This window comes from Pavona decussata, unplaced genomic scaffold, assembly GCF_977016875.1.
Source record: "Pavona decussata unplaced genomic scaffold, jaPavDecu1.1 SCAFFOLD_98, whole genome shotgun sequence".
Taxonomy (NCBI): domain Eukaryota; kingdom Metazoa; phylum Cnidaria; class Anthozoa; order Scleractinia; family Agariciidae; genus Pavona; species Pavona decussata.
In genome coordinates this window covers 1,146,096-1,170,807 of record NW_028145514.1, presented here as the reverse complement: position 1 = coordinate 1,170,807, position 24,712 = coordinate 1,146,096, and the positions used below count along the sequence as shown (strand labels likewise).

The 24,712-nt window shown below is 40.4% G+C and overlaps 4 protein-coding genes across 4 annotated transcripts; all 4 read right to left on the bottom strand.

The window, feature by feature from the left end:
* Positions 1 to 2,596: 2,596 nt before the first annotated feature.
* LOC146472548 (DELTA-thalatoxin-Avl2a-like) lies at positions 2,597 to 8,036 on the bottom strand. The gene is made up of 2 exons (XM_085119466.1): positions 7,906 to 8,036; positions 2,597 to 4,301 (listed from the first exon to the last, which is right to left on the bottom strand). Exon 2 carries the CDS (start codon positions 4,252 to 4,254, stop codon positions 2,791 to 2,793), a length of 1,464 nt encoding a protein of 487 aa, XP_084975592.1. The 5' UTR covers positions 4,255 to 4,301; positions 7,906 to 8,036; the 3' UTR covers positions 2,597 to 2,790.
* A 7,773-nt stretch (positions 8,037 to 15,809) lies between these two features.
* Positions 15,810 to 16,364, bottom strand: LOC146472547 (uncharacterized). Its single transcript, XM_085119218.1, has one exon. It carries the CDS (start codon positions 16,362 to 16,364, stop codon positions 15,810 to 15,812), a length of 555 nt encoding a protein of 184 aa, XP_084975344.1.
* A 102-nt stretch (positions 16,365 to 16,466) lies between these two features.
* LOC146472546 (uncharacterized) lies at positions 16,467 to 17,402 on the bottom strand. The gene has a single exon (XM_085119217.1). It carries the CDS (start codon positions 17,400 to 17,402, stop codon positions 16,467 to 16,469), a length of 936 nt encoding a protein of 311 aa, XP_084975343.1.
* Positions 17,403 to 17,426: 24 nt separating this feature from the next.
* On the bottom strand, positions 17,427 to 19,924 carry LOC146472545 (uncharacterized). The gene has a single exon (XM_085119216.1). The coding sequence runs from the start codon at positions 19,431 to 19,433 to the stop codon at positions 17,427 to 17,429; it is 2,007 nt and encodes a 668-aa protein (XP_084975342.1). The 5' UTR covers positions 19,434 to 19,924.
* Positions 19,925 to 24,712: the final 4,788 nt, after the last annotated feature.

Sequence of the window (24,712 nt, the reverse complement as noted above, 5' to 3'; positions counted from 1 at the left end):
CGAGACACGATGTCGAAGCGTGCAAGACACCCGCCAGGCTTTTACAAATTATTATTGATTGATGCTTGCGATAGTGGTTATAAATCGAAATATCGACCGATTGTAAAGCCCACTGTTATGAGTGTGTTTGAAGTTGAGCGCGTAGTCGTAAAACGAATTCAAGGCTGCGAAACAGCGTACTTTGTTCAGTGGAAGCATTATTTTCCAGAACAGAACACGTGGGAGCCGGCCGATCACTTGCCAGAAGAACTCATCTCCGCATTTGAGAACAGATCTGTCGAACTGCTTCGCGCTGAGGAATGCAGAGAAAGACTCGCTCTAAAAAATCAGTGCATTATGATTTTTTTTTAAAAAATCTTTACAAGATTTTATTTAGAACCATCTGTAGTAAATAAAACACCAAATTTCATAACGTGGTCAACCAATCTGTGTATCATCACACCTCAATTTCAATGATTAATTGGGCTGCCACACGCACTATTATTTGTGGAGGCGGAGCTTAGCATGCATTAATATTTTTTATTAATGTCTCTTCTACAAAAGCCATATGCTGACACTAATAATTTTTCGGTAGTTTGGACGAAAACGTGAAAGATGTGAGCCAACCTGGACAGTAAGCGACATTTTCTCTTTGTTTTAATTACGGTTCGCTGATTATCTTTTCAAATTTAGCGCTCAGACGGCGCTTTAAGGTCCCGGATGTGTCGCTTCAATCTGGGCAGGTTGCTTCAGGGCGGGTGGTTGCTTCATGCCACAGAAACTGGGTATGCTTCGGCCCCGTTAGGCTCGAGTGTGAGTTTACTATCCCTTTTTATTGATCACTATACACTGGGAATTACAATACATTGCCTTCCATAACTTCATGCATGCACTTCAACAGCGAAAAAGTTGACTGAACAATACAGGAATATAGAGTCCTTTTAAAATGTGAACGTCATGTAGCCATGGCATTAAAAAATTCAGTTCTAACCAACACCGATTGTCTATTATTACGCTTGGATCAAGTGGTCTTTGTTGCTGCTTTGTCTTAAGGTCAGAACCCTTATTAACCCCCAACAAAAGAACCCACGAAGAAGAGCAGAGGTTATAAAGATCACTTACTGTCTAAAAAATATCGCATTTGCCAGAAGAAAGATATCTAAATGGGCAGAAATGGTATACTGCTTTTCTCCCACGTGCAATCATTCATCGGAGAGCCACACTTGCAAATACAGTCAACTCTCGCTTTACGGACACCCCGCTCTTACGGGCAAAATCCAGATCCCCGGCGAAAGCTATAGGGGTTTGACTGAAACTGACTCCCGCTATTACGGAATTACGGCCACTTTCGCGGTACAAACATAATAGTTTTATTGTTTTGACTCCCGAAAAAGCGGACACCATGAACTTCGCATGTAACATAAATTGCAGTCTGATGTTCGTCATTTGTCAAAACACACTTCAAAAGATATCTGGAATGTTTATTTTCGAACCAGGGAGCAATGTTCATTATGACACTTTAGAATTTTGTCAGTACTTTCAGCCTTTTTTCCAAAGGTGCAAATATTGCCTCGGATACCAACTTTTCTTTTGCAGCTCTTCGATTCTTTGCTCTTTGTTTTGGTTGAAATTTAGGGAATTTCCTGCAATGAGGACAATCAGCCATACCTTGGGAACCTTCTGAATTGACAGACATGATGGATGAAACTTAGAAACTGGGCATGATGGGTTGGAACTTGTTACTGTTTCTTCACTGGTTGTGCGCCTGCAATAACAACTCCACCCTGACGTGTGATATTTTGGGGCTTCGCGTTTAGCTTTCTTGTGTACCACCTCCCCATAATCTCAGGGAGGGTGCAGATCCTCCAAAATAAAGAAAGCTTAGGCAGCTGTTCTTCCCAGTGGTTATTATCAGGGGTGATTCTTTCTTAAACCAACTGTACAAACTCATTTTCAATGATGGCACAAACAATAAAGTCACAGTAAACACGATAAGGTATAGTGTGTAATTGTTGCTGAATTTGGCTGTAGTAACTATGGCTTCTCTTTAGTACAAATTCTGAACCAATTTTCGCCAAACAGGAAGATTGTAAGAGTCAAAATCTTTCCCATCAATGCAGTAGGGGCACTTAACCTCGCCCTACCCAAGGCCACAACAGTCACAGGAACAAATGAAATCGGGAGTGGCATGCAAGAATGGGTAATCTTTGTTTATGAATGTACCACACTTGACTACTACCTGCGTCTCGTTTTTTCACCTCACTTCTTGCTATTTGAAAATTGGATGAAAGACTCTTCCTAGTGCTTGATATATTACATAAAAAAATTTTGTAACCAATGAGGATCGCAAAGGATGAAGTTAAAAGAGGCAACAAGCCTTTTATATCGAAAATCGTCCACGTGAATCGCGTAAGTAAACTATTGGAATTGAGAAGTCTCATTTGAAATAGTCGCTCAGTAATACTGTGCGATACACTTGAAGACGAAAAGATGTAGTACAAAGCAACATTCTAGGCACTGAGAGAATTAATGAAGATTTTAAAGTTGTCTGGTCGAGAATTGTTCCATTGAATAGTTGCAAGAGTAACGACTGGGAATGACCACTCGAACAACAAAATTCGCGCATCTCATTGTTTTAATCTCGAGCTACGATTACAATACATAATTTTGGCGTAAACTCATTCCACTAAATAGTTAGTGTTCTAACTGTCTTCATTATTGTCACTGGTTTGAATCGGGAAACTCATTTACTATGTAGCAGATCACGTTTTAACTTAATCGTACATCATTTAAGTACTGACTCAGATCAAATTACTCTTCACCATTTTCTTCTGCATCCCTGCCTAGATCTCGATTTAAATCTTGATCGAGATCTTGATCTGGATTCTCTGACTCACCACTCATGTGGTGAGGAACATCTTTCTGCGCGACATCTCTGCTAGGCATCCTCCACACCTGTTTCCGAAACCCAATATTCTTGTTGTAGCAGTCGCATTCAAACCCAGCCACTTTCCAATCGCAGCCATGCCATCCCCAATCATCTTGGGTGTTTGCATATGCTGTGAGCTTAGAGCTTCCTGTGTCTTGTTTCTCCGATTTGTACTTAACGCAAGATTTCCCTCGACAGGCGCACCAGATTCCCACTCTGTATCCACAGTCGTCAGAATGGTGGCAACCCTCTGCAGCCAGAGAGCACTCGAATTCAGGAGATTTCTCGGGAGGACGCCTTGTGTAGTCGAATTTCTGTAGGTGAACCCCTCTACTTTCTTTGAATCGGCAGCCATAATTCAAGAAGCCGAGGTAATAGTACTGCAGGTTTATGGCTCGGATGTAGTTATCTGATCCAGTATCGAACCGGCTTTGCAAAATGTTCCAAATCGATCTGAAGGTGTGTTCAACAGGTGCGTCTGTTTCACCAGCTTCGTTCAAAAGTTGCTCAATTAGTTCTTTGCTCCTGTCTTTCATCACCTTATTTCGGGTTTCCTTGGTACCCCCTTTGACGATGAGTTTTTCTACGGTGCTCATGTCACTTGCCTTGGACTCTTCCTTCTTGCTGACGTTTGCACATGCCTCCACCCCAACCTTGGTAGCACTTACGGGGCCTGCAAGTTTAATGCAGCTGTTCACCTGAAAATCTCTCTGACTATACGACTTAGCACTTTCTGCAAATGTCGTCTGCTTGATGCTTGATCCACGCTTCACAGACGTTATCACATGGGACCCGTATGTCTCCAAAAAGACGTTATATGGTTTCCAGGAATTCGCGAGCCACGGACGTGTAAATTCCAATGGTAGCTTTTCAAAGTCCTTAACAAGGCGTTTGGTTAATGTGGAAGTTTCAACGTTATCTAAACAATCCTTCTTGACCAAGATCTTTTCTGTCAAGGCGCGGACATTTAAGGCCAGTCCACTTACTTCGGATTCCTTGGATTCTGTCTTCTGTATAACAGTGTTGAGAGTAGCGCCCAGAGTAAACGTAGACTCGAGGGAGGCTTCCAAACCAGCTGCGGCGGCCATATGTTTGTAAAAGGATTTGGTGCTTTTGTAATAATCAAAGTTACTACCTGAGTAGTGTAACTTTTGCCTTTTAAAGCAGGTTTCCGGCAAAGCCTCGAACACTTTCGCCTCCTTTTCCTGGAAGTCGCCCAATAAGTTTGTCTTCCGAAGATTGACTCCTTTTCCAAGCTCTTCCGTGTCACTGCTATCCCCGCTCTCCGCTCTTGTTCCTCTGAACGAGGCTGTCAGGCAGATAAACAGAAGCAATGGATAAAGCATGGCTGAAGTTATTCCTGTTTCCCTGTGGTCTGGCAGTGGGGTACAATCTGTCAAAAATATTAAGTTTCAGATGCTTTCATGTAACACATGGCCTTGCTTAGCCTCCCACGCAGTCGTTTTTAAGGGACTTGTATTATCTCCTCTCCAGGAGATACGAGTCTCCTCCCACGACTGTGTGGTAGGCTAGGCTTTGCATGACAACGTTCACACTCCACCGGATACTGTACCTGCGGCAGTGAGGAGCTTGAACTGACTTAGCCTGCGTAGCTAGCGGTATTTTCTGCGCGCCAATAAAAAGTTTTGGCGTCGTAAACTGTGAGAAAATACCTTTTCCCTCTTTTGCTCTAGGTCTCGGTGCATCCCTTAGTTAAGCAAGCCACTATAATTGACTTCATATCAGTCTGTCCGCCAGAGAAGAAGGCCCATTGTTGGATTGACATTCTGACATTCTACCGAAATTCTACCGACACCACGAAAACAGAATTCATTTTGACTTCACCAATTTCCACCAAGTTTCGTGCCTTCAGTGCACTGATAAGTTGCAAAATTGGTTCTAACCAATTTTCGCTATAAGACGTTGCGTAAAAGGTCAGTATGATCATGTTAATAGTAATAACTTAATTATCCTCTCCCGCAAGGGGCTTTCAGGGACAATGAAACAAATAGGAAGAAACAAATATTTCAAATACAATATAACATGGTTAAGAATTCCAGCTGGCAGGAGGCGCACCATCTGGCTATTTACAAACGAGGCCGAGGAGTTGAACTCGGGGCTACCGAGAAACAACTCCAGATAGTGGTCAGAACGGGACTTGAACCCACGACCTCCAGATTTCAAGTCCTGCGCCCTAACCACTCGACCACGCTGCAACCCTAAAACGCTTAGGTTAACACTTAGGGAAAGGAATTTCATCAATCGAAGAAAATCTTACTTCTAAACTGGCTTCGTCTAGGATTCGAGTATTCTTTTCGTGAGAAATAGTTGGACTATATTTTGAAATTGTAATCAAATTGCACTCCCAAGTGTCATTTTGAGAACTTTCGAAACATCAATAATGCCCATTAATTAAAAATTTCAAGCAATCTTGCGCGGTAACCAAGACCGATTTCGCTTAGTGATATTTAAAAACGATATTTCTTTCTGAACAAAAACGATAAAGTTGCAATTGAATACCTTCCAGGGAGGAAGACGGATCGATTGCGATAAACCTTTATATTGGAAATAACGACGATTGATGACGGTTTCCCAAGACTGCTGTCGTCACTGGCTCAATTTTTCGGTTGCTAAATCTGGGCAAACATTTAAATGAATGTAAATATATGAGACATATATTTTCAACTGCGGATGAAAGATCAAAAAGAAGAAAGATCCCCGCAGTTAGTACGCAACTTAAGCAGTTGCGAAAGGAAAGCCTGAAAAAAATGTAGGCTTGAACGTGATTCGAACCCATGACCTCTAGCTGCGATGCCGGTGTGGCGCTCTACCAACTGAGCTATCAAGCCAACTGGTTCATCCTTCACGGATATATTACGAACCCACAATATGACCATCTCCCAGTTGGCTTGATAGCTCAGTTGGTAGAGCGCTAGACCAGCATCGTAGAGGTCATGGGTTTGAATCCCGTTTAAGCCTGAATTTTTTGCAGGCTTTCCTTTTGCAACTGCTTTTAAGCACTGACTTAAAAATCAGTGCGTACTAACTGCAAGGATCTTTCATTTATTTAAACAAACATTTAAGGCCGGTCAAATTAAAAAGGAAGGCTTCATGAATATCACTGAGTTACCTTCTAAGATACGTTTTCGGAGACTACTGTAAATGTTTCCAGTATAAAATAAAGTTGTTATTAAAGTTGTTGAGCCCCATGAGAACTTACAGCTGCTTTTGTGAATCGTTAATTCCCTTACTTGAATCACATTTACCTGTGGTGCGAAACTGGAAATGGGTGGAAAGCGTTAACATATTAATCTCATTTTTCAGAAACCAGTAATTAAACAAAGGTTACTTTTCCAGTACTATTCGATTTTCAAAGTTTTAGGAATGTTTTGAGTCAGTCAATTTGAAGTGTATCGCTTTCCTAGTCTCGTCTGCAGATATAGTGCCAAACGTAATTTAGCGTCCCAATTAGTACTACTCAACCCTAGAATGATTGTCACTTAAATATAGAACTTTGCTTACATACCCTTGCCGTGTCACTAAACTGACCGTCAGTAAACTCTAATAAAATTCAAAATCTGACTTTTTAGTAGGAAGGCACTGAACAAATGAGTTATTTTTAAAAATCAAGTTATTTGGAGGATAGGTCCTGTTTTGCTTTAAAATTGTCGCTGTGATAGTCTATTATAATATTCCAAAAAACCGCTCCGTCACTGATGGAATTTTTCATTAGATTTGAGTGCAACCATGGGAAAACGGTCTTTTTATAAACGTCCTCCGAGGATATACCTGTTGTTTCTCCATACAGTTTTATGTGATATCTACGAGGGTGTTTTGCGCTCAAAAAAATATAAATACGAAACCAAAAATATTTGTTTCTAATCGTCATGAAAGACCTTTGTTTTGAGGTCATTTAGAATTCCAACTAAACGGAGCGTGAACATGTGGGTCCATTTGTAAGCAGCAAAACGTTTTAGACCCCATTTAAATGGCCTGAATTTATTTTTTTTTTGTTAGCACTTGCTGGTATTTATACACTAATATTGACGATATATTTCCGATATTCTCTAAACATATTTTCAAACATTTCGGTAACGTGGTTTATCGTGCCATCGATTCACGCGTCTTCGGAGGCTGTTGTTTGTCTATTTGTTTGTTTCTGCGCGATAGCGCTTAATGACTGCGCGGAATGCTTCTAACGTAGCGCTGAATTTCTCGATCATTGCGTTTTCTTTTTTGAAATATTTGTTGATTGCGACGCCAGCTGCGCTGTTTCCTGAAATGAGCAATTTAAAGAAATAAATTTGTCCCATTGAGAGAAATGTGGTTAAAACGGTAAAGCACTGGTAAGAGAACTTCATAGATAAAAAGTTGTTTTTAAGGGAAGATTATTTTTTAATTTTATAGATAATTCATCCCTAGCTGGGGATGCAAGATTAAATTGCTTTGTTGCAAACTCCTATTTTTCACCAAAAAAAAAATCAAACTGGGTTCAAATGTTGACGTTTTCAGACAAGTCATTCTCTTTTTGCCGTGAGCTTCGCATTTTCTTTTTCCAAGTATGTCTGTATCAATCATTTAAAATATCATTTATCTATTAAGTCATTACACTTCAGGCCGATTTCCTGGTTTTCGAACTATCAACTATCAAAAAACAAAAACAACAATTGAATGGCATTTTGGCATTGAGGGTATCACTTACACTGAACTTGCATCGTCTATAACCTCTTAAATATCAATATTTTTTTAGAAACTTAATTCAAACTGAAATAGTAAGAGATAAAGAGCAATTAAAAGCTTAACATTTTACTTCTGGAGACATGTATTCTCAGCGACTCTGAACGAGACAAAGAAAGGTCAGAACGTTGCCAAAAGAATTTAACAATGGTTTCTTGGAATCGCAATTTGTTTTTAATAAAAAAAAACTGGGACTGTTGTCAATAACCAAAAGAAGAAAAAGGAGGATTTAGTTGTGAACAGGCCGGCCTTATACTAACCTCTGATGTACCTCTGATGTCTCTTGGTCCGTTCCTCGCGATGATCTGAACAAAATAGTATCTTCTTGAAAATTGTATCGTACCTTAATTTAACATTTTAACCCCAGGGTGTTTACTTAGCATGTGGGCAATGTGTGTGAAGAGAAAAGGGATCGCCCATCATTATGTCATTCCTTAATGGCCTGTTTTACTGGTACTAGAATTCCTATTAGAAGATATTGACTTACGAAATACCAACTGTCTTGGAGGCTTTTATGTCTTAAGTAATGTTCCGGCACTTGTTTGAGATCTCACGATTCGGTAATAGAGTCGTTAAATTGACTAATTCTCGTTTGTCCCACTGACCAAAAATCAACATGAAATGTTTCTGATGTACCTCTGATGTCTCTTGGCCTGCCCCACGCGCTAATCTGAACAAAATAGTATTTTTCTTGAAAATTGTGTGTTACCTTAATTTAAAATTTTAACCTCTGTGTGTTTAGTTAGCATGTGGCAATGTGTGTGCAGAGAAAAAGGATCGCCCATCATTATGTCATTCCTTAATGGTTTGTTTTACTGGTACTAGAATTCCTAATAGAAGATATTGACTTACGAAATACCAACTGTCTTTGAGGCTTTTATGTCTTAAGCAATGTTCGGGCACTTGTTTGAGATATCACGATTCGGTAATAGAGTCGTAAAATTGACTAATTTTCGTTTGTCCCACTGACCAAAAATAAACATGCAATGTTTCTGATGTACCTCTGGTGTCTCTTTGTCCGTTCCTCGCGCTGATCTGAACAAAATAGTATTTTTCTTGAAAATTGTATGTAACCTTAACTTAAAATTTTAACCACGGGGTATTTAGTTAGCATGTGGGCAATGTTTGTGCAGAGAAATGGGATCGCCCATCATTATGTCATTCCTTAATGGTCTGTTTTATGTTTTACTCTTAGATAGAATTCCTAATAGAAGATATTGACTTACCAAATACCAACTTTCTTTGAGGCTTTTATGTTTGAGATATCACGATTCGGTAATAGAGTCGTAAAATTGACTAATTTTCGTTTCTCCCACTGACCAAAACTCAACATGAAAAGTTTCAAGCTTGTTAACACTGCCTTTTTAAGCCGTCCGTTCAAAACCTTCTCGTTGCTTTGGAGCAATGTCCACCTCTATAAGATTATTCTTTTTTGAATCATACAAATACCAATAAAAGCAAGGACATAATAATTTTCTACATCCAAACTGTTTCAATTATATCGAACATCTCTTTAAGCGAAGAGAGTAGTGGTTGCTTGAACCAAATGTTAGCGGCCACATCAGGGTTTCAGAGAAACACTTGAAGTGAAACTTCCCGGTTTCCTGAATCAAAAATCGCAATCTTTAAAATGAAGATGCATTGTTAAAAAGTTGGTTAATAGATTATTGTTCATGAGAAGGATTTTTTAGCGAAAACAAAACAATCGGCTCATACCACCGGCTGTAAATTTTAATTTTTCCATGTTTTTTTTCTGTGCCATAATGCTTAAGGACCGCGCAGAATACTTCTCACGTTGCGCTGAGCTTTTCGATCATTGCGTTTCTTTTTCGAAGTATTTATTGATTGCGACCTGTGCTGCGTTGTTTACCACAGTGGACAAAAAAAACAACAACAAATGAAGAATTGGTAAGAATACTTCATAGATGAAAAGTAACGCAAGATTATCATATTGAAGGATTATTCATCCTTAGTTTGGGACATGCGTTTATTTTCTCTTGGACTTAGTAATGCAAGATTCATTTTCTTTGCGGCAAATTCCCATTTGAGTCAATTTTTTCACCGGATTGGATCAGACTGAGTTAAAATACTTACACTTGAGTTTATCACTTGAGTTTGAACAGCTTATCAAGCGAGTAAACAAACCATCTTCAAGTCATTTCACTTTACGATTTCCTGGTTTTTGAACTATCGAAAATTTTTAATATTTTTAGTATCACTTAGATCGATATTTGATCATGTATAACCTCTTAAATGTCAATTTGTTTGAGAAACTAAATTCATAAATGAAAGTCAGTAAGAGAGAACATCTGATACAACGAAACTAAATCTGACACTTTTTGTTTTCTCTCAGCGACTTTGAGCGCGAAAAAGCTAGATCAGAGCGTTGCCCCAGAGATTTTGGAAGCATTCTCTCTTTCAAAAAAAGATTAGCGTTGTGAAAAAACCAAAAGTAGGGAAAAACAGGTCGGCCTTATACTAACCTCTGATGCACCTCTGATGTCTCCTGGTTCGTTCCTTGCGATGATCTAAAAAATTGTATTTTTCCTGAAAATTATATCTGACCTCAATTTAAAATTCTTACCTCAGGGTGTTTAGTTGGCACGTGGGAAATTTGCACAAAGAGAAAAATGACATTCCTTTAATAAAGCCGTCGAGTTGACCTATTGTCGCTTGTTCCAAAATCAAAATCAACGTAAAATGCTTTAGGAGTGTGTGCACTGTGTTGCAGACGCAAAAGTGAAGCGACAAAGCGAACGTCTGCAACAAACGGTGAACCAGACGACATTCGCGAACAACAAGAACACGTAATTTATTAATAACACAACGTGAGCTTAAGATCATAAACTATAACTCAGTACGATCAAATATAAATGTTCGAATGCTTATCTGCCTTGTTTAAGCGTCCATATAGTCTTTAGGTCGAGGAACATCCAACGGAGGGAGCAGAGCAAAGGAAAATCCTAAACGAAAACAGCGAAAGTCTTTTCTCCTCAACGACTACATGTTATATTCTCAGGGCTGTGCTATTTTTATCCCCGAACATGTGCTGGCTATATGCCTATATATGGGCATTAAAAGGGGAAGTATCACTCGAATTTGATGTCATTTCAGAACCCCAAACATGTTTGTCTGTTAACTGAAATAAAAAATAATTGTCTAGTTTTGTTATGAATTATAACCCCATTGCAATAAGTTGTTGATTAGTGCCTCTAGCCAGAGACAGAGTAGATCGGAATGGATTTAAACTTGAAAAACATTAGGCTAATGTTTTTCAAGTTCTCGCATTTTTGTTTCCAAAATGCGCTAGAATAGATCACGAGTTGTTCCTTTTAAGAAATGAGTTGATCTCTTTCCTCTCGTTGTTCTAGAATTATTTTGTAGCTAAGTGAAGGTCTTATTTCAGCACTTTTAAGAAGAAAGGTCAAAAACACCATGATACTCCCCCTTTAAAAAAATTACATAGGAATGCGCGTGACCTAACAACTGTTTCATAAATATGCGTGACTTAAAGAAAACAACTGTTTATAAATGGAGGTGTGAACCTTGTAACAACTGAAGCTCCTTGAAAATGATTTCACGCTTCTGGCACTCGTCAAAATCTTCACCTTGGTTTGGAGTAATTTTCGCCTCTCTTAGGTTATTACTTATCTAAACAGTTTTCAATATCCAAATTGTTTCAATTAAAAGAAACACCTCTTAAAGCGATGAGAGTGTAATTGCTTGTAGCCTGTGTGCGGTTGACGTCACAAAATTACTGGCGGCCATGTTGGAGGACTGACGTAATCAAAATGGCGACTGAAACAAAAGAGGTTGAGCCTCTGATGCTCTCAAATTATAGCAAAAATCTTGAAGGCAATGTGAAATATAGGTATCTTGATAAAATTTCTGAGATTGGCATAGATCCGCTTCAATTCCCAGCTAAAACGTTGAGCGAGGAATGCCTTCCACCAGTTGAATCCATGGATTTACTTTCGTACCTCGTGCTCGATACTAGGTTTTATTCCAACGCACAATTTAAAGCTTACAGAAGCCTTCAGGTTTACAACCAGATGGTTAGCGGCTTCATTTCCAGTGTCCTTGGATGTATGATTAACAAGAGGTTTGTGGTATTGGCCAAAGTAAGACATAAATATTCGCAGAGACTGGATGATCCACTAGTGCAATTTTGGATTAAACCAAACGAAGAAGGCACTGTGATGTCAGCACATTGTGCAGGGTGTATGGCTGGCCTGGGTGACTGCTGCTCACATATAGCAAGTGTACTATTCTATCTTGAAGTTGTCACCAGACAAAACGAAAGGTTAGCCTGTACGCAGGTTGAGTGTGGCCGGATTTTGCCAAGTTATGTTGAAAAGGTTCATTACGCCAAAGTTAAGGACATCAACTTTTCCTCAGCAAGAAAACTGAAGGCTGGCATGGAGAAGTCTTTAAACGATCTTAGTTTGTGCTGCAAGAATGATAACAGTGATCAATCCCCAGTTACCAACTAAGGATGAGCTTGCACAGTTGTACAGTTCTCTCTGTGAATGCAAAGTCAAACCTGTTTGTCTAAGTTTAGTAGAAACATATGCAGATGAATTCATTGCTAAAAACGAGAGGGATACCATGTATCCGAGATTTATTTGATGAGAGATAAATAAACCTTACTTATACTGAGCTACTACAAGAATGCCACGAAGTTGAAATAAGCCTCACATATGAGCAAATAGAAATGATTGAGAAAGAAACCATAAACCAAGCAAAAGGTAGTGCTTTCTCTCATCACAGGGCTGGACGAATTGGTCCATCTCAGTGTCATGGAGCATGTAACACTGATCCTGCACAGCCATCACAATCTCTTATCAAAACAATTTGTTATCCCGACGTGTTTAACTTCTCTACTGCAGCTACAAGGCATGCCTGTAAACATGAAGAGTTGGCAATCACTGAATATGAAAAGCAGACGAAGGCAAAACATAACAACTTTAAGGTAGTCAAGTGTGGTACATTCATAAACAAAGATTACCCATTCTTGCATGCCACTCCCGATTTCATTTTTTCCTGTGACTGTTGTGGCCTTGGGTTGGGTTGGGTGTCTTCCTCTTTTAGGAAAAACAAAGCTGTGAATGAAACTAGTGAAAGTCTTGAAAATGAGCCAGATTTGAAAGATTCTAGATTTGTGCTTGATGATGATGATGATGATGATGATGATGATGATGATGATGATGATGATGATGATGATGATGATGATGATGATGATGATGAAGTGCAAGAGATAAAAACTACGATTGGAAAAGCAGACAAAGTATCCTCACGAGGTCCTCTTACTGATAAAGAGTTCAGCTTGATTAATTCCAGAAATGGATGGTTTGACTGCACATTATTCATGAGGCATGTAATCCTTAAAAGGATTTATCCACTCATTGTGAGGATTTTCAAAGACCAACACTAGGACCATGTTACAATTTTGACATTGTTGGAGGTGAATTTATTCAACTTTTACACACAGGAGGGAATCACTGGGTCTGTGTTAGTTCAATTGGTTGCACGAGAGGATTTGTTAATGACTATGATAGTCTCTTTAATAATGTCATTAATAACGATATAGAAGAACAAACCAGAGGTCTTCTTGGTGAGGAATTTAAAAAGATGATGATTATGCCAGTTCAGCAGCAAAAGAACGCAAGTGACTGCGGGGTATTTGCAATTGCATATGCAACATCTTTAGTCTACAAGGAAGCTCCAGAGACCGTCATGTATGACAACACAAAAAAGGAGACCGCATTTGCTTAAGTGCTTGCAGTGGAGTGTTAGAGCCATTTCCAAATTGTATAATCTAGCTTTAATAGTGAAACGTGTAGTGTAAAGGGGTCATACATGAGTATCCAGTAGAGCATCCTCTAACCTTGGCTTTGATTGTTGGTACTTTAACTCAAAATAGTTACAATCTGTTTTTATGACAAAGATCCTCCATAGATATTCAATCGTCACTGACCCACGTACATTTGATTACGCTTAGGAATTTTATTTTCAACTGAACTACCCTAAATATTTAGGGGATGGGAAGTTTAATAATTCCTAGGGAATTTGTTAGGCTGCTTTTTAATGAGTGACAGTATTTGACTAGTCAAACGTGGCAATGTTCACAGTTATCTTGAGAGTTTTAAAATTTTCAACATGAATCTAAGTTTGTTGAAATTAGAAGGTGTTTAAGAACGGTTTGCTGTAAGGACCGACTAAAAAAAGTTAAATAAAACGTAAACATGAATTTTTGACCAATTTTTTAAGTTGCGCCTTTTTACCGGTGATTTAATATAACAACCTAATTTTGGCTAAATTCAAGGACAAAAAAAACATTTTGGTACATCGCTTTGCCCCACGAAACTACACTCCGGGAAAACATAATCATTTCAACTAATCATTCATCGAATAAAAAATTGGGGTAAATTAAACAGCGAGTTCTCAGAGCGTTTTCAAAACATGTCACTTCAGCAATTAGGAGCGACCTTCGACCTTTTGTATCGAGGGGAACATAAACAAGAGCTCATAAAACATGACTTTCCTTCGCCGGAAGACGCTTATTTTTACTCTGCTGGCACATTTTTGAGTAAAGGAAAACTACACATTGAATTTGAATTTATTTGCTAGCTATGAAAGATAATTTGAAAAGTAAAATTAGCAATTCAATTCGACTTTGCGTAGTGGGTTCCGATTTGTTTACCACGAAATTGCGATTTTAAGGTCTGTTTACAACACAAATACGGCATCAACTACTAGGTAAACCTCATTCTACTGAATGATTAAGAAATGTTTCTTACCTGAGAGATCTTTTCCTGCCTAAAAACACGGTCTGTGTTCATTGCAAAAGTGTATTGAGCGAGATCGCGGAACGCCTCAAGCCAAAGAACAAGTGAACGATTAATTTTAAGGAACCACAGGACTCCCAGGAGTACAGTTCGTACTGAGATGTGTACTTTACATATTTAGGTATTACTATGACACGTCAATTCAAAACGCCTTTTTTTCTTTTCGGACACTAAGATGTAATAGCAATTTACGTGATTAATTACTCAAAGATCACGTAAATTGAAAAGAGCGCCGTGTCCCGAAAGCTTACTTCTTTTGTTCGTTGCACGTGGTACTTGCTGAGTGTTCAGTGGAGTTTATTGTGGGTGGCTACGACCACCGGAGTGGTGCTTATATACGGCTGTGTGTGAATATGGGTAGATTTTAGGGGGAACATGTGGTTCAAGTGTGGACAATTTAGCCAATGTGAATAGCTCTATCCTTGCCAAGTGTACCAAATCCACGCAAGGGCATCTGCGTTATTGCAACACTCGAGACGCTATGTAAGTCTCTGAAGCAAAGTTGTTTTTGGCACGGGCAGGTATGTTTTAGCGGTGTATACTGTGTATATGAATGCCTAACATAAATTAATTTAAAAATATTTACTTTCAAAACAAAGAGAGTTTTTCTTTTCTTTTCTTCTCTTTTTTTTTCTTTTTTTTTTTTCAACGTTGAAAGTTGCAATTAACCTCTAACTCAACTAACGGAGTTAAATTGTATTGATTTGCGTTTTTTATATCAAGAATCGTCACGGATCAGTAAGTTTTCGTTTAACTTAAAAGCTTGAACATCTTGTAAGGAGTAATTTTTAACCGAAAACCCTTCTGTAGCGAACTTAACTGAGGTAAAAGGCCGCAAACGTTAGTAAACATTGCCATGTTTTCGATACGTTTACGAAACGCTTAGAATAATTTAATTTAATTAAAACTTGTTTAAAAGTCACGAAACAACTACGCTGCGGCAAACAATAAAGCAAAAACCTTTCTTGTTGTCCTTGTTGGTCGTATTTTCTCAGCCGTATCTTTACTGCTAGTCTGCGTATTCGTGCCGTCACACGGATCAGTTTTCTCCCGCTTGACAACTTCTGTGGGTCAATACCATTGCCAGCTTTTGGTGCTGTGACTACGGTCAGTATCTGCATCTGACGGCGTTCCATGTCCACATTCGGGGTTGGCGGGGCTGTCGTAATTGGCCATTGACTTTCTGGTAGGTATAAGAACTCCGGGCCATTCTTCCATCTGCCTTGTAACTCATTAACGCGGATCCCTCGCGACAGGTCGTCAGCTACATTATCCTCACTGGGTATATGCTTCCACTGGTTTGGATCTGTGTTACTTTAAGTTTCTCCCACTCTCGAGGAGACGAACGGTTTAAAGCTGCGTGATGGACTTTGAATCCAGGCCAAGGTGATCGTAATGTCGGTAAAGAACTTAACATCTTTGAACTGTATCCTAGATTCCTCCTGAATGGATTTAGCCAGGCGACTTGCGAGAACGGCTGCTTGTAGCTCCAAGCGCGGAATTGTCAGCTGTTTCAGCGGGGATACTCGAGACTTTGCTGCGATGAACTTCACTGCGTAAGTGTTGTTATCCTTTCTCTGGCGCGCGTAGGCACATGCTCCAAGTGCGTCTTGCGATGCGTCAGCGAAAACGCATAACATTGGCGGTTCCACAGCATTGACTACCGTTAAACATCTCTCGAAGGACACACTGTCTAGTTCCTTAATTTCCTGTAAGAGTGAAATCCAGCTTTCCTGAACTGCAAGTGGTACCTCGTCATCCCAGTCCAGTCCCAGCTGCCACAGTCTTTGCATTCCTATCTTTGTTCTGACGATGAACGCTGCTGCAAATCCAATCGGATCGTAAATGCGAGCGACTTGACTCAGGATCATTCTTTTGGTAATCTTCTGTACATGGTTTGGACTGTTTTCTAGCTTCAGTAAGTCTGATGTCACTCTGAAGTGGAACTTGTCTGTTTTAAAATTCCACAGGGTTCACAGGACCTTCTCCTCCTCTCCTTTGAACATATCAATTTCCTTCTCTGTGTCACCATTCACTTTCTCTTTGAGCACCTTGTTAGAGATCCACTCTTTAACTTTGAATCCTCCCGTCTTCAAAACATTGTCTATGTCACTTGTTAATTTCCGAGCTTCCTTTTCTGTATCTACAGACTCACAGATGTCATCCATGTACGTATTGTTCGTGAGCACTTCGGCCGCTTCTGGGTAGCCTTCCTTGTTCTCTTGCGCTGTTTTTCTTAGAGCTATTTGCGCCATGGCGGGTGCAGACTTGTCCCCAAATGTCAGAACTGTCTTGACAAAAGTGTCAGGCTCTCTTTCTGTTTCCATATTTCTCCATAGAAAGCGGTGTACATGTTGATCTCTTTCGGGAATAAGGATCCGATGATACATCTTGGAGATGTCTCCCACTACTGCAACTTCCTTCTCTCTAAATCTTAAGACAACCCCAAACATGCCGTTTAAAAGGTCGGGACCTTTTTTCCAGTAATCGTTCAGCGTATGTCCTTGAAATGCAGAGGATGAATTGAAAACAATTCGAACAGGTGTGCTCTTCTTGTCTGGCCTCAGTACAGCGAGATGTGGAATGTAATGAACAGGACCATGATACTTGTCTTGTTCTTGCTTTGAAAGCTTTCGCGCAAATTTCATGCTTTCAATTTCTTCCATCTGTTTGCAGTAAGCTTCAGCTTGTTCAGGATTTCTTTTCAGCCGTCGTTCTGTTGACTCTAGGCGTTTTATTGCCAAATTTCTGTTGTCTGGCAGCAGGTTAAGGTCTTTCCTCCACGGGTAAGGGATCATCCATTGGTTTTCGACTTTGAAACACGACTCCTCTATGAGCTTGGCTTCTTCTCTTTCTGCTTGAGTCAGTTTGTCTGCATCGCAGACACAGGGTTTTACGGCCACTCCCATGGCTTCCGTTGTCCAGAAGTCTGTTTAGTCAATTGGTGAGGCGTACTTGACGTGCAATATTCTGGTTACGTCACTAATCTGCTCTGGTTTTCCTCCAAAAACCACCCATCCAAGTGGAGACTTGCGAGCTAGCAGGTGGTCCACTTGTCTCGTTTCACCAGCATGCATGTGTGCGTGATCAATGCCACGGCGAAATCTTGTGTTCGGTACGCCAAAAACCTCCGGTAAGTGCGAGGTTTTCACTGCCGGAATCTCGTCACTGATGCTGTGAATGCCAATTGCTTTAACGGTAAAACGCTTGTTGTTGTCAATACAGGTTAGCTGAACATTGTATTCCTTTTTTTTAATTGTTTCGTCCTCGCCACTAAGTTTAGTAATGGTTATGGACACATCCTTTCCTTTCAAACCGAGAGTTTCAGCGGTACCCTGTCGGATAAGACTCACTTGAGCGCCCGAGTCTAGAAGCACGTTTCCGCATTTAAAAAGACCGCTCGCACTCCCGATGTTAGCAGATAAAACGGGAAAAATTGCTTCATTGGTACTGACTGTAGTGGCGATGCCAATCTTCACAGAGTTGCTCTTGTGTAGGAGTTGATGGTGCTGTTGCGGACACCGCGTTCCATTCTCCAGTTTTGCGCACTGTTGTTTGCGCGTGCAGTTATCCATAGTGTGTCCTCTACCAGCCCTTTTCAAGCAGCTGAAGCACAGGTGATTTGCCTTTGCAGTTGCAATCCGGTCGTCAATGCTGAGGGATATGAATTTCGGGCACTGATCAGGCCAGTGTGATGAAGTTTTGCATAGCCAACATTTGTGCCAAACGGGTTTGTCGTTATCAGACCTGAAGTGATTCACAGGGCGTTTGCCGGATGAGCCCACTCTGATTGGCGCTGTGGCGCGCATTCGCGATTTCATTTCAACATTCATCCAATTCATCAACGCTTCAAGGGTAGCAGGTTTCTTTTCTTTTTCCAAATCTCTCGCCCAGACTTTTCTGTCATCAGCGCACATTTTCTGTTCAATTATGGACAGCATGTGACCGTTGTTCATGTCACCAGGGAGACCAACTTCCTTTAACGTATCGTAGCATCTTTTAACAAGATGTACGAGGTCGCAAAATCGAGCGTCCTCCCCTTCTTGTAAGGCTTTGAATTGAACAATGTCCTGAGTTATAGTGTCTGACACAAATCTTGGGTCGCCACAGATTGCGTCCAGATATTCCCAAGCGGCGTCATAATCGCTTCCGATTCCCTTAATAAGCTCGAGTGGCTTGTCTCGCAAGCACGTACGCAGGAGCGTGATTGAATCTCGTTTTGAATACTTCGCTTCTATTGGGTGCTTGAAATCTGAACGAAAGATGGCGTAAACTCGGACATTCCCAGCGAAAACAGGAAGCTTGGGTTTTTCCAGTTTAAACGTGCAGGCGCTAGCTTCAATAGGACTTTTCTGTACTTTCTCTGTACCGGCGGTTGAAGTGATGTTGTTTACATTGCCTTCTGTGTTAATCGGCGTATAATCAGTTGTCTGGACAGTGGTAATTACTTGTACCGAGTCAGCGTGAATTTCCGGATCGGCTTGTTCAACTGATTGTATACTTTGCATTTCATCGTTGTGAGGCCCGTCGCTTTCGCTAGGTGTTGCCGACTGCATATTTGACATTCCGATCATACTTGACTGACTGCTCGTGGTTTTCTCCTTATCTTCACCATTTTGTAAGGTCTGTTTCTCTGGACTAACTAAACTGTCTAAGTACATCTTAGCTCGCATTACATAGTTAATGAAAGAACCCTGGCATTCGTTCATCCAACTCTCAGCTTCTTCAAAATCATTATCATCATCTATAAGTGTCGTGTAATTTTCATGCTTAACTACCAGGTCGTTGTACGCTTCTTCAACTTTACTTAAGGCGTCTCTTACCTCCGATTCAGGCCTTTTAACGTCAACAATGTTAGTCAGCCAGTTACCACTTCTTGTGAAGGTGGACTTAGCGTTCCTCCGGGCTTTCTTTGTTGCTTTCAATTCCTCTTCTGCCATTATCGGGCTACGCGTCTAAGTTCCACACGAGTCCAAAGTACACAGGAACCATCAACCATTCATCCCTTAGGCCAACGGATCAGCGTAGAAATCGAATGAAATGGCCCATTAAACCAGACAGGCAATCCAACTAGTCACGCAAATCGTATACAGTAATTTATTCCAATATATTATTCGATCTAAAGAAAAGAACGAATTACATTTGAGAAACTGAACAGAATCCATCGGTACATAAACACGAGTAAAACTATCAGCTAGAATTACAGCACTGGAACTTACTTCTTTGACGATGTCTAGTAGGATTGTTTCACGGGTCAGCAACAGATAAAACAGTTCACGGTGTAACAGAAGACGGGTCAGCAAAACAGGTCATCAAAACATGCACGTATCTTCGAATCTAAAATATCTGAACCGAGAGCAGTCCTATTCACGTGGCTTAATTACGTAACTTAGTGTCAATCAAATTCAATCAGGAAATCAAGTTAATAATTCATTGTGTTGACGAAACAATAATATTCTGACTCAGCCGGACTCTTAGACTGCAAGCAGTCCCTTTCTGGTTACTCGAGATGGTGTGCTCATAGCGCAGCGAGACTGGAGCGAGGATAAATAAACGAGAAGAGATTGGGGGAGAGAAGGAAAAGAAAGGGACTGCGCTCTTAACTGTAACAAACGCGTTCGAATTTCCCGTCGCTCCAGCAACGGAAAATTCCGATTGGTCCATAAACAATAGCTGCTGTCAGACAAGTCTGATGCGTAATTAACTTCTTCACACGTTTGATGTCAACACTTCAGATCACTAGGAAAATGGCTTCGGTGAGAGAGAGTAGCAGCGATGTGTTCGTCAATTTAAGCGATCAACTCAGAGGCTTAGTTCTAAAAGAGGAACAGAAGCTAGCAGTAGAAGCACTTTCTCGGAAAATATGTAATGGCCGTTCTTCCCACTGGTTTCGGGAAATCCATTATTTATCAAAGCTTCGACTTTGTCAACACGGCCTCGATTGTGGTTGTCGTTCCGTTTCGCAGTATTTTCCAAGATCAGTTGCAGTCAAAAGACTTTGGTTTAAAAGCAGTTGCCTTCAAGAAGATCCCACAATTATTAAAAGACATTTGTGCCAACAAGTACAATGTAATTTTCGCATCCGCGCGGAACAAGCACCGCAGGATGCTTTAAAATGATATAACAACAGCTTTCCAGTTGTTTTGAGCCGCGCTCTTAATTAATTACACTTCGGGCGTTTGTGTCGTCGATTTCTTTTACTCTGGGCCCTGAAGAAAAATTCGAATTTTGGCCTTTTCAAAGAAGCTCGGCGATTATTCCCCTTCGCTCCTAATGTCTGTAATGTTCTGGCCCGGTGTTCTGGTCATTGAATAACAATGCGGAGTTGTTATCTATTAGCTGTCATTTTTAATTGGATTTTTAATAGGTTTAACAAATTGTGGGCGGAGTTACCCTGAACGCGTCTGTTACAGCTAAGAGCGCAGTCCCTTTCTTTTCCTTTCCCCTTTTTTCCGCCTCTCCCCAAGCCCCCTTCCGCTCGTTCGCTCCAGTTTTTTTTTCGCGCTCGGCTATTTCGCGCGACCTCTCGACTATCCAGAAAGGGACTGCTTGCAGTCTACCGGACTCTCAAATTAATGTCTCAATCCACCACCCGTCGTTTTAGTGGCGACGATCTACCAACAAACAGTCAGGCCACAAGACGTGCACCCTTGAATGATTTCTTTCCTTCATGTAAAGCTGATACAGTCGGACCCTACTTAAAGCGATGGGAGGAGGCCGGTGAACGTACTAGGACAAGCCATGTTTTATGGCTTACACTATTATTGTGGCTGGTCCTAATGTTATCGCCCCAGGAGACACTGGCTATATTTGAGAGGCCGTTAGAAAGTCCGGCTCAGTTGAGAAGGTATCGGCGAACAACAAGAAGACCGGAAATGTCTTAAGGCACTGGCCGAGTCCTACCGAAACGCATCTAGCTGGGAAACAAGGCGTCAGGTATTATCAATCGTGGGAGAGTTAAATAAAAAAAAGGCAGCACGAAAACACTCAGCTTAGCCACGATAAAGAGTATCTGCCACTTTTTTGGGGCGTCTACAGACGGATTCCATCCAAGGCGCAAAGCAGAGCCCCTTTCCCTGTTAAGAGATCTTGTAAAGGGGTGTGGTAGTTGTGGCACCTCAGTCTAACTACTCACCTAAGACAGTCACCGTATCCCTATCTATAGTTTTGCTTGAAGTTTATCGTTCCATTATAATTATTACTTGTTTGTGATGTAAGAAAATTATTTCTATTTCTGTATCTTTTTTCACTTAAGACTTCGTTGGATTGACATCAAGTGGTAAGATCACAAGAAAGAAAAAATGGGTACCACAAGGTAGAATTAGCCCATATCATTCCCATTTGTATCGCAGTTTCCTAAATGGTACGGAGAACTGACAAGTCGTAAAGTTTGTCATATAAAGGTTTTCATTATTAATGGACACTACAGTGCAAAACGAAACACTGTGATATAAATAAAAAGAAAATGCAAAACTGAATGCAAGGCTGGCACTACGGCAAAGGGCAGATTTATTAGTGGCCAATATTTCGACTAATAGAATTAGTCTTCCTCAGGGCCAGAGCTATACTGAAGGAAAATATAGTAACGGCTCCTTAAATTAAAGTTTGAAAAATACATGGAAAAAAATGATTGGCTAATACATGATATGAAGACAGCGTACTTGTAAATATGAGATAGCAAAATTATAGTAACGGCTCCTAAAATTAAAGTTTGAAAAAATACATGGAAAAAATGATTGGCTAATACATGACATGAAGACAGCGTACTTGTAAATATGAGATAACAAAAATATAGAAGTGTATAATCAAGGTTCAGCGTTCGTTTATCCTGTTAATGCCTTCTGGAGATAACGTTTTCCCTCTATAAATTAGAAAAGCCTCGCGTGCCTTACGGCGGGAGGCATTGATGGTGGGTTGTAGTTCGAGAGGGATGAGTCGCATGTCCGCAGAAGAGTGACCTGGTAAGTTGAAGTGTGTAGGGACTGCTGCTGTAGAGTTGGCGTGATGTGGGTTGTTTTGTCGCTTGTCTGTGTTCTGTGAACCTTTCACGGATCGTGCGTTTGGTTTCCCCTATATACTGTTTTTTACATTTTTTACATTCAATCATATATGTAAGGTTAGTAGAATTACAGGTTATATGTTGTTTTATTTGTCTTGTTTCGCCGGTGTTGCTAAAAGTGTACGAAGTTCTTGCATTGTCAATGTAAGGGCAAGTGAGACATCCATGAGTGGAGTTGCAGCGGAAAGTGCCAGAGGTGAGCTTTGGTGTCGTGTTAGTGTTCTTTAGTTTTGCTTGAACCAAAAGGTCGCGAAGGTTTGGTGAACGACGGTAAGCCATGAATGGTTTATCTTTGAATATTTTTTGAAGGCGATCTGAGGAGTTGAGAATAGGTTGTTTCCTGTGAAGTATTTCTTGAATATTAGGTAGTATGGGTTATAAGTGATCGTGAAGGGGACTGGGGTGTTGGATTTATCTTTATCATGATTATGTTCCTGTAATGTCTCACTTCTGGGTATCTGTTTGGCTCTTTTAAAAGATTTGTTCTTTCACAAAACGGTCTTTATAGCCTGGTTTTGTTAAATATGAGATCAATTCTGCTGATCGATGTTCGAAGAATTCGTCTTTGGAGCAAATCCGGCTCCAAGAAGAAAAGAAGAAAAGAAGGAAAGCTAGACAACTTCATCACATACCTCAACAACATCCACCCTACTATTAAGTTCACTAGTGAACGATCTACAACTTCTATTCCTTTCCTGGACGTTAATATTCAACTCGAAAATGGAAAAATCGAAACTGATCTCTATTGCAAGCGTACAGACAAACACCAGTATTTACTCCACTCCTCAAGTCATCCTTATCATACAAAAAAGCCATCCCTTACAGCCTAGCTCTCCGCTTACGCCGGATTTGCTCCAAAGACAAATTCTTCGAACATCGATCAGCAGAATTGCTCTCATATTTAACAAAACGAGGCTATAAAGACCGTTTTGTGAAAGAACAAATCTTAAGAGCCAACAAACAACCCACATCACGCCAACTCTACAGCAGCAGTCCCTACACACTTCAACTTACCAGGTCACTCTTCTGCGGACATGCGACTCATCCCTCTCGAACTACAACCCACCATCAATGCCTCCCGCCGTAAGGCACGCGAGGCTTTTCTAATTTATAGAGGGAAAACGTTATCTCCAGAAGGCGTTAACAGGAAAAACGAACGCTGAACCTTGATTATACACTTCTATATTTTTGTTATCTCATATTTACAAGTACGCTGTCTTCATGTCATGTATTAGCCAATCATTTTTTTCCATGTATTTTTTCAAACTTTAATTTTAGGAGCCGTTACTATAATTTTGCTATCTCATATTTACAAGTACGCTGTCTGCATATCATGTATTAGCCAATCATTTTTTTCTATGTATTTTTCAAACTTTAATTTAAGGAGCCGTTACTATATTTTCCTTCAGTATAGCTCTGGCCCTGAGGAAGACTAATTCTATTAGTCGAAATATTGGCCACTAATAAATCTGCCCTTTGCCGTAGTGCCAGCCTTGCTTTCAGTTTTGTATTTTCACGTTCAAGTGACGCCTGACACGAGGTCTTTCACAAGAGAGACCCGGCAAAATTACCAGCAATTTAATTCCTGCGTTGTGTGGACCTCTGCATTCAAAAGTTTTTAAATAAAAATTTTGGGGTCCTCGTATCGTGTACAGTGGGATTCCTGTGGCTTTATTTGGTTAATCGTTAACATGTGCATTAGCGATCGGGCTCAATAATTTTGCAATGAATGCAGGCTATGTCTTTTTTTAGTCAGGAAAAGATCTCTAAGGTAAGAAATATTTATTAATCATTCAGTAGAATGAGTTTTAACTTGTAGTTGATGCCGTATTTGTGTTGTAAACAGACTTTAAAATTGCAATTTCGTGGGAAACAAAGCGGAACCGACTACGCAAAGTGAAATTGAATTGCTAATTTTACTTTTCAAATTATCTTTCATAGCTAGTATATAACTTCAAATTCAATGTGTAGTTTTCCTTTACTCAAAATGTGCCAGCAGAGTAAAAATAAGCGTCTTCCGGCGAAGGAAGGTCGTGGTTTATAAGTTCTCGTTTATGTTTCCCCTCGGCAGGTCTATTCCGGGGGTGAGGGGTGAGGGGTGGAGGGGTGGGGGGTGAGGGGTGGGGGTGGTTGATTGGTTGGTGAGGGGTGAGGGGTGGG

Bases quoted from the DNA above. Each gene is read 5' to 3' on its own strand.
- LOC146472548 (XM_085119466.1), bottom strand. From the start codon at position 4,254: ATGCTTTATCCATTGCTTCTGTTTATCTGCCTGACAGCCTCGTTCAGA.
- LOC146472547 (XM_085119218.1), bottom strand. From the start codon at position 16,364: ATGATCCTGAGTCAAGTCGCTCGCATTTACGATCCGATTGGATTTGCA.
- LOC146472546 (XM_085119217.1), bottom strand. From the start codon at position 17,402: ATGGGAGTGGCCGTAAAACCCTGTGTCTGCGATGCAGACAAACTGACT.
- LOC146472545 (XM_085119216.1), bottom strand. From the start codon at position 19,433: ATGGCAGAAGAGGAATTGAAAGCAACAAAGAAAGCCCGGAGGAACGCT.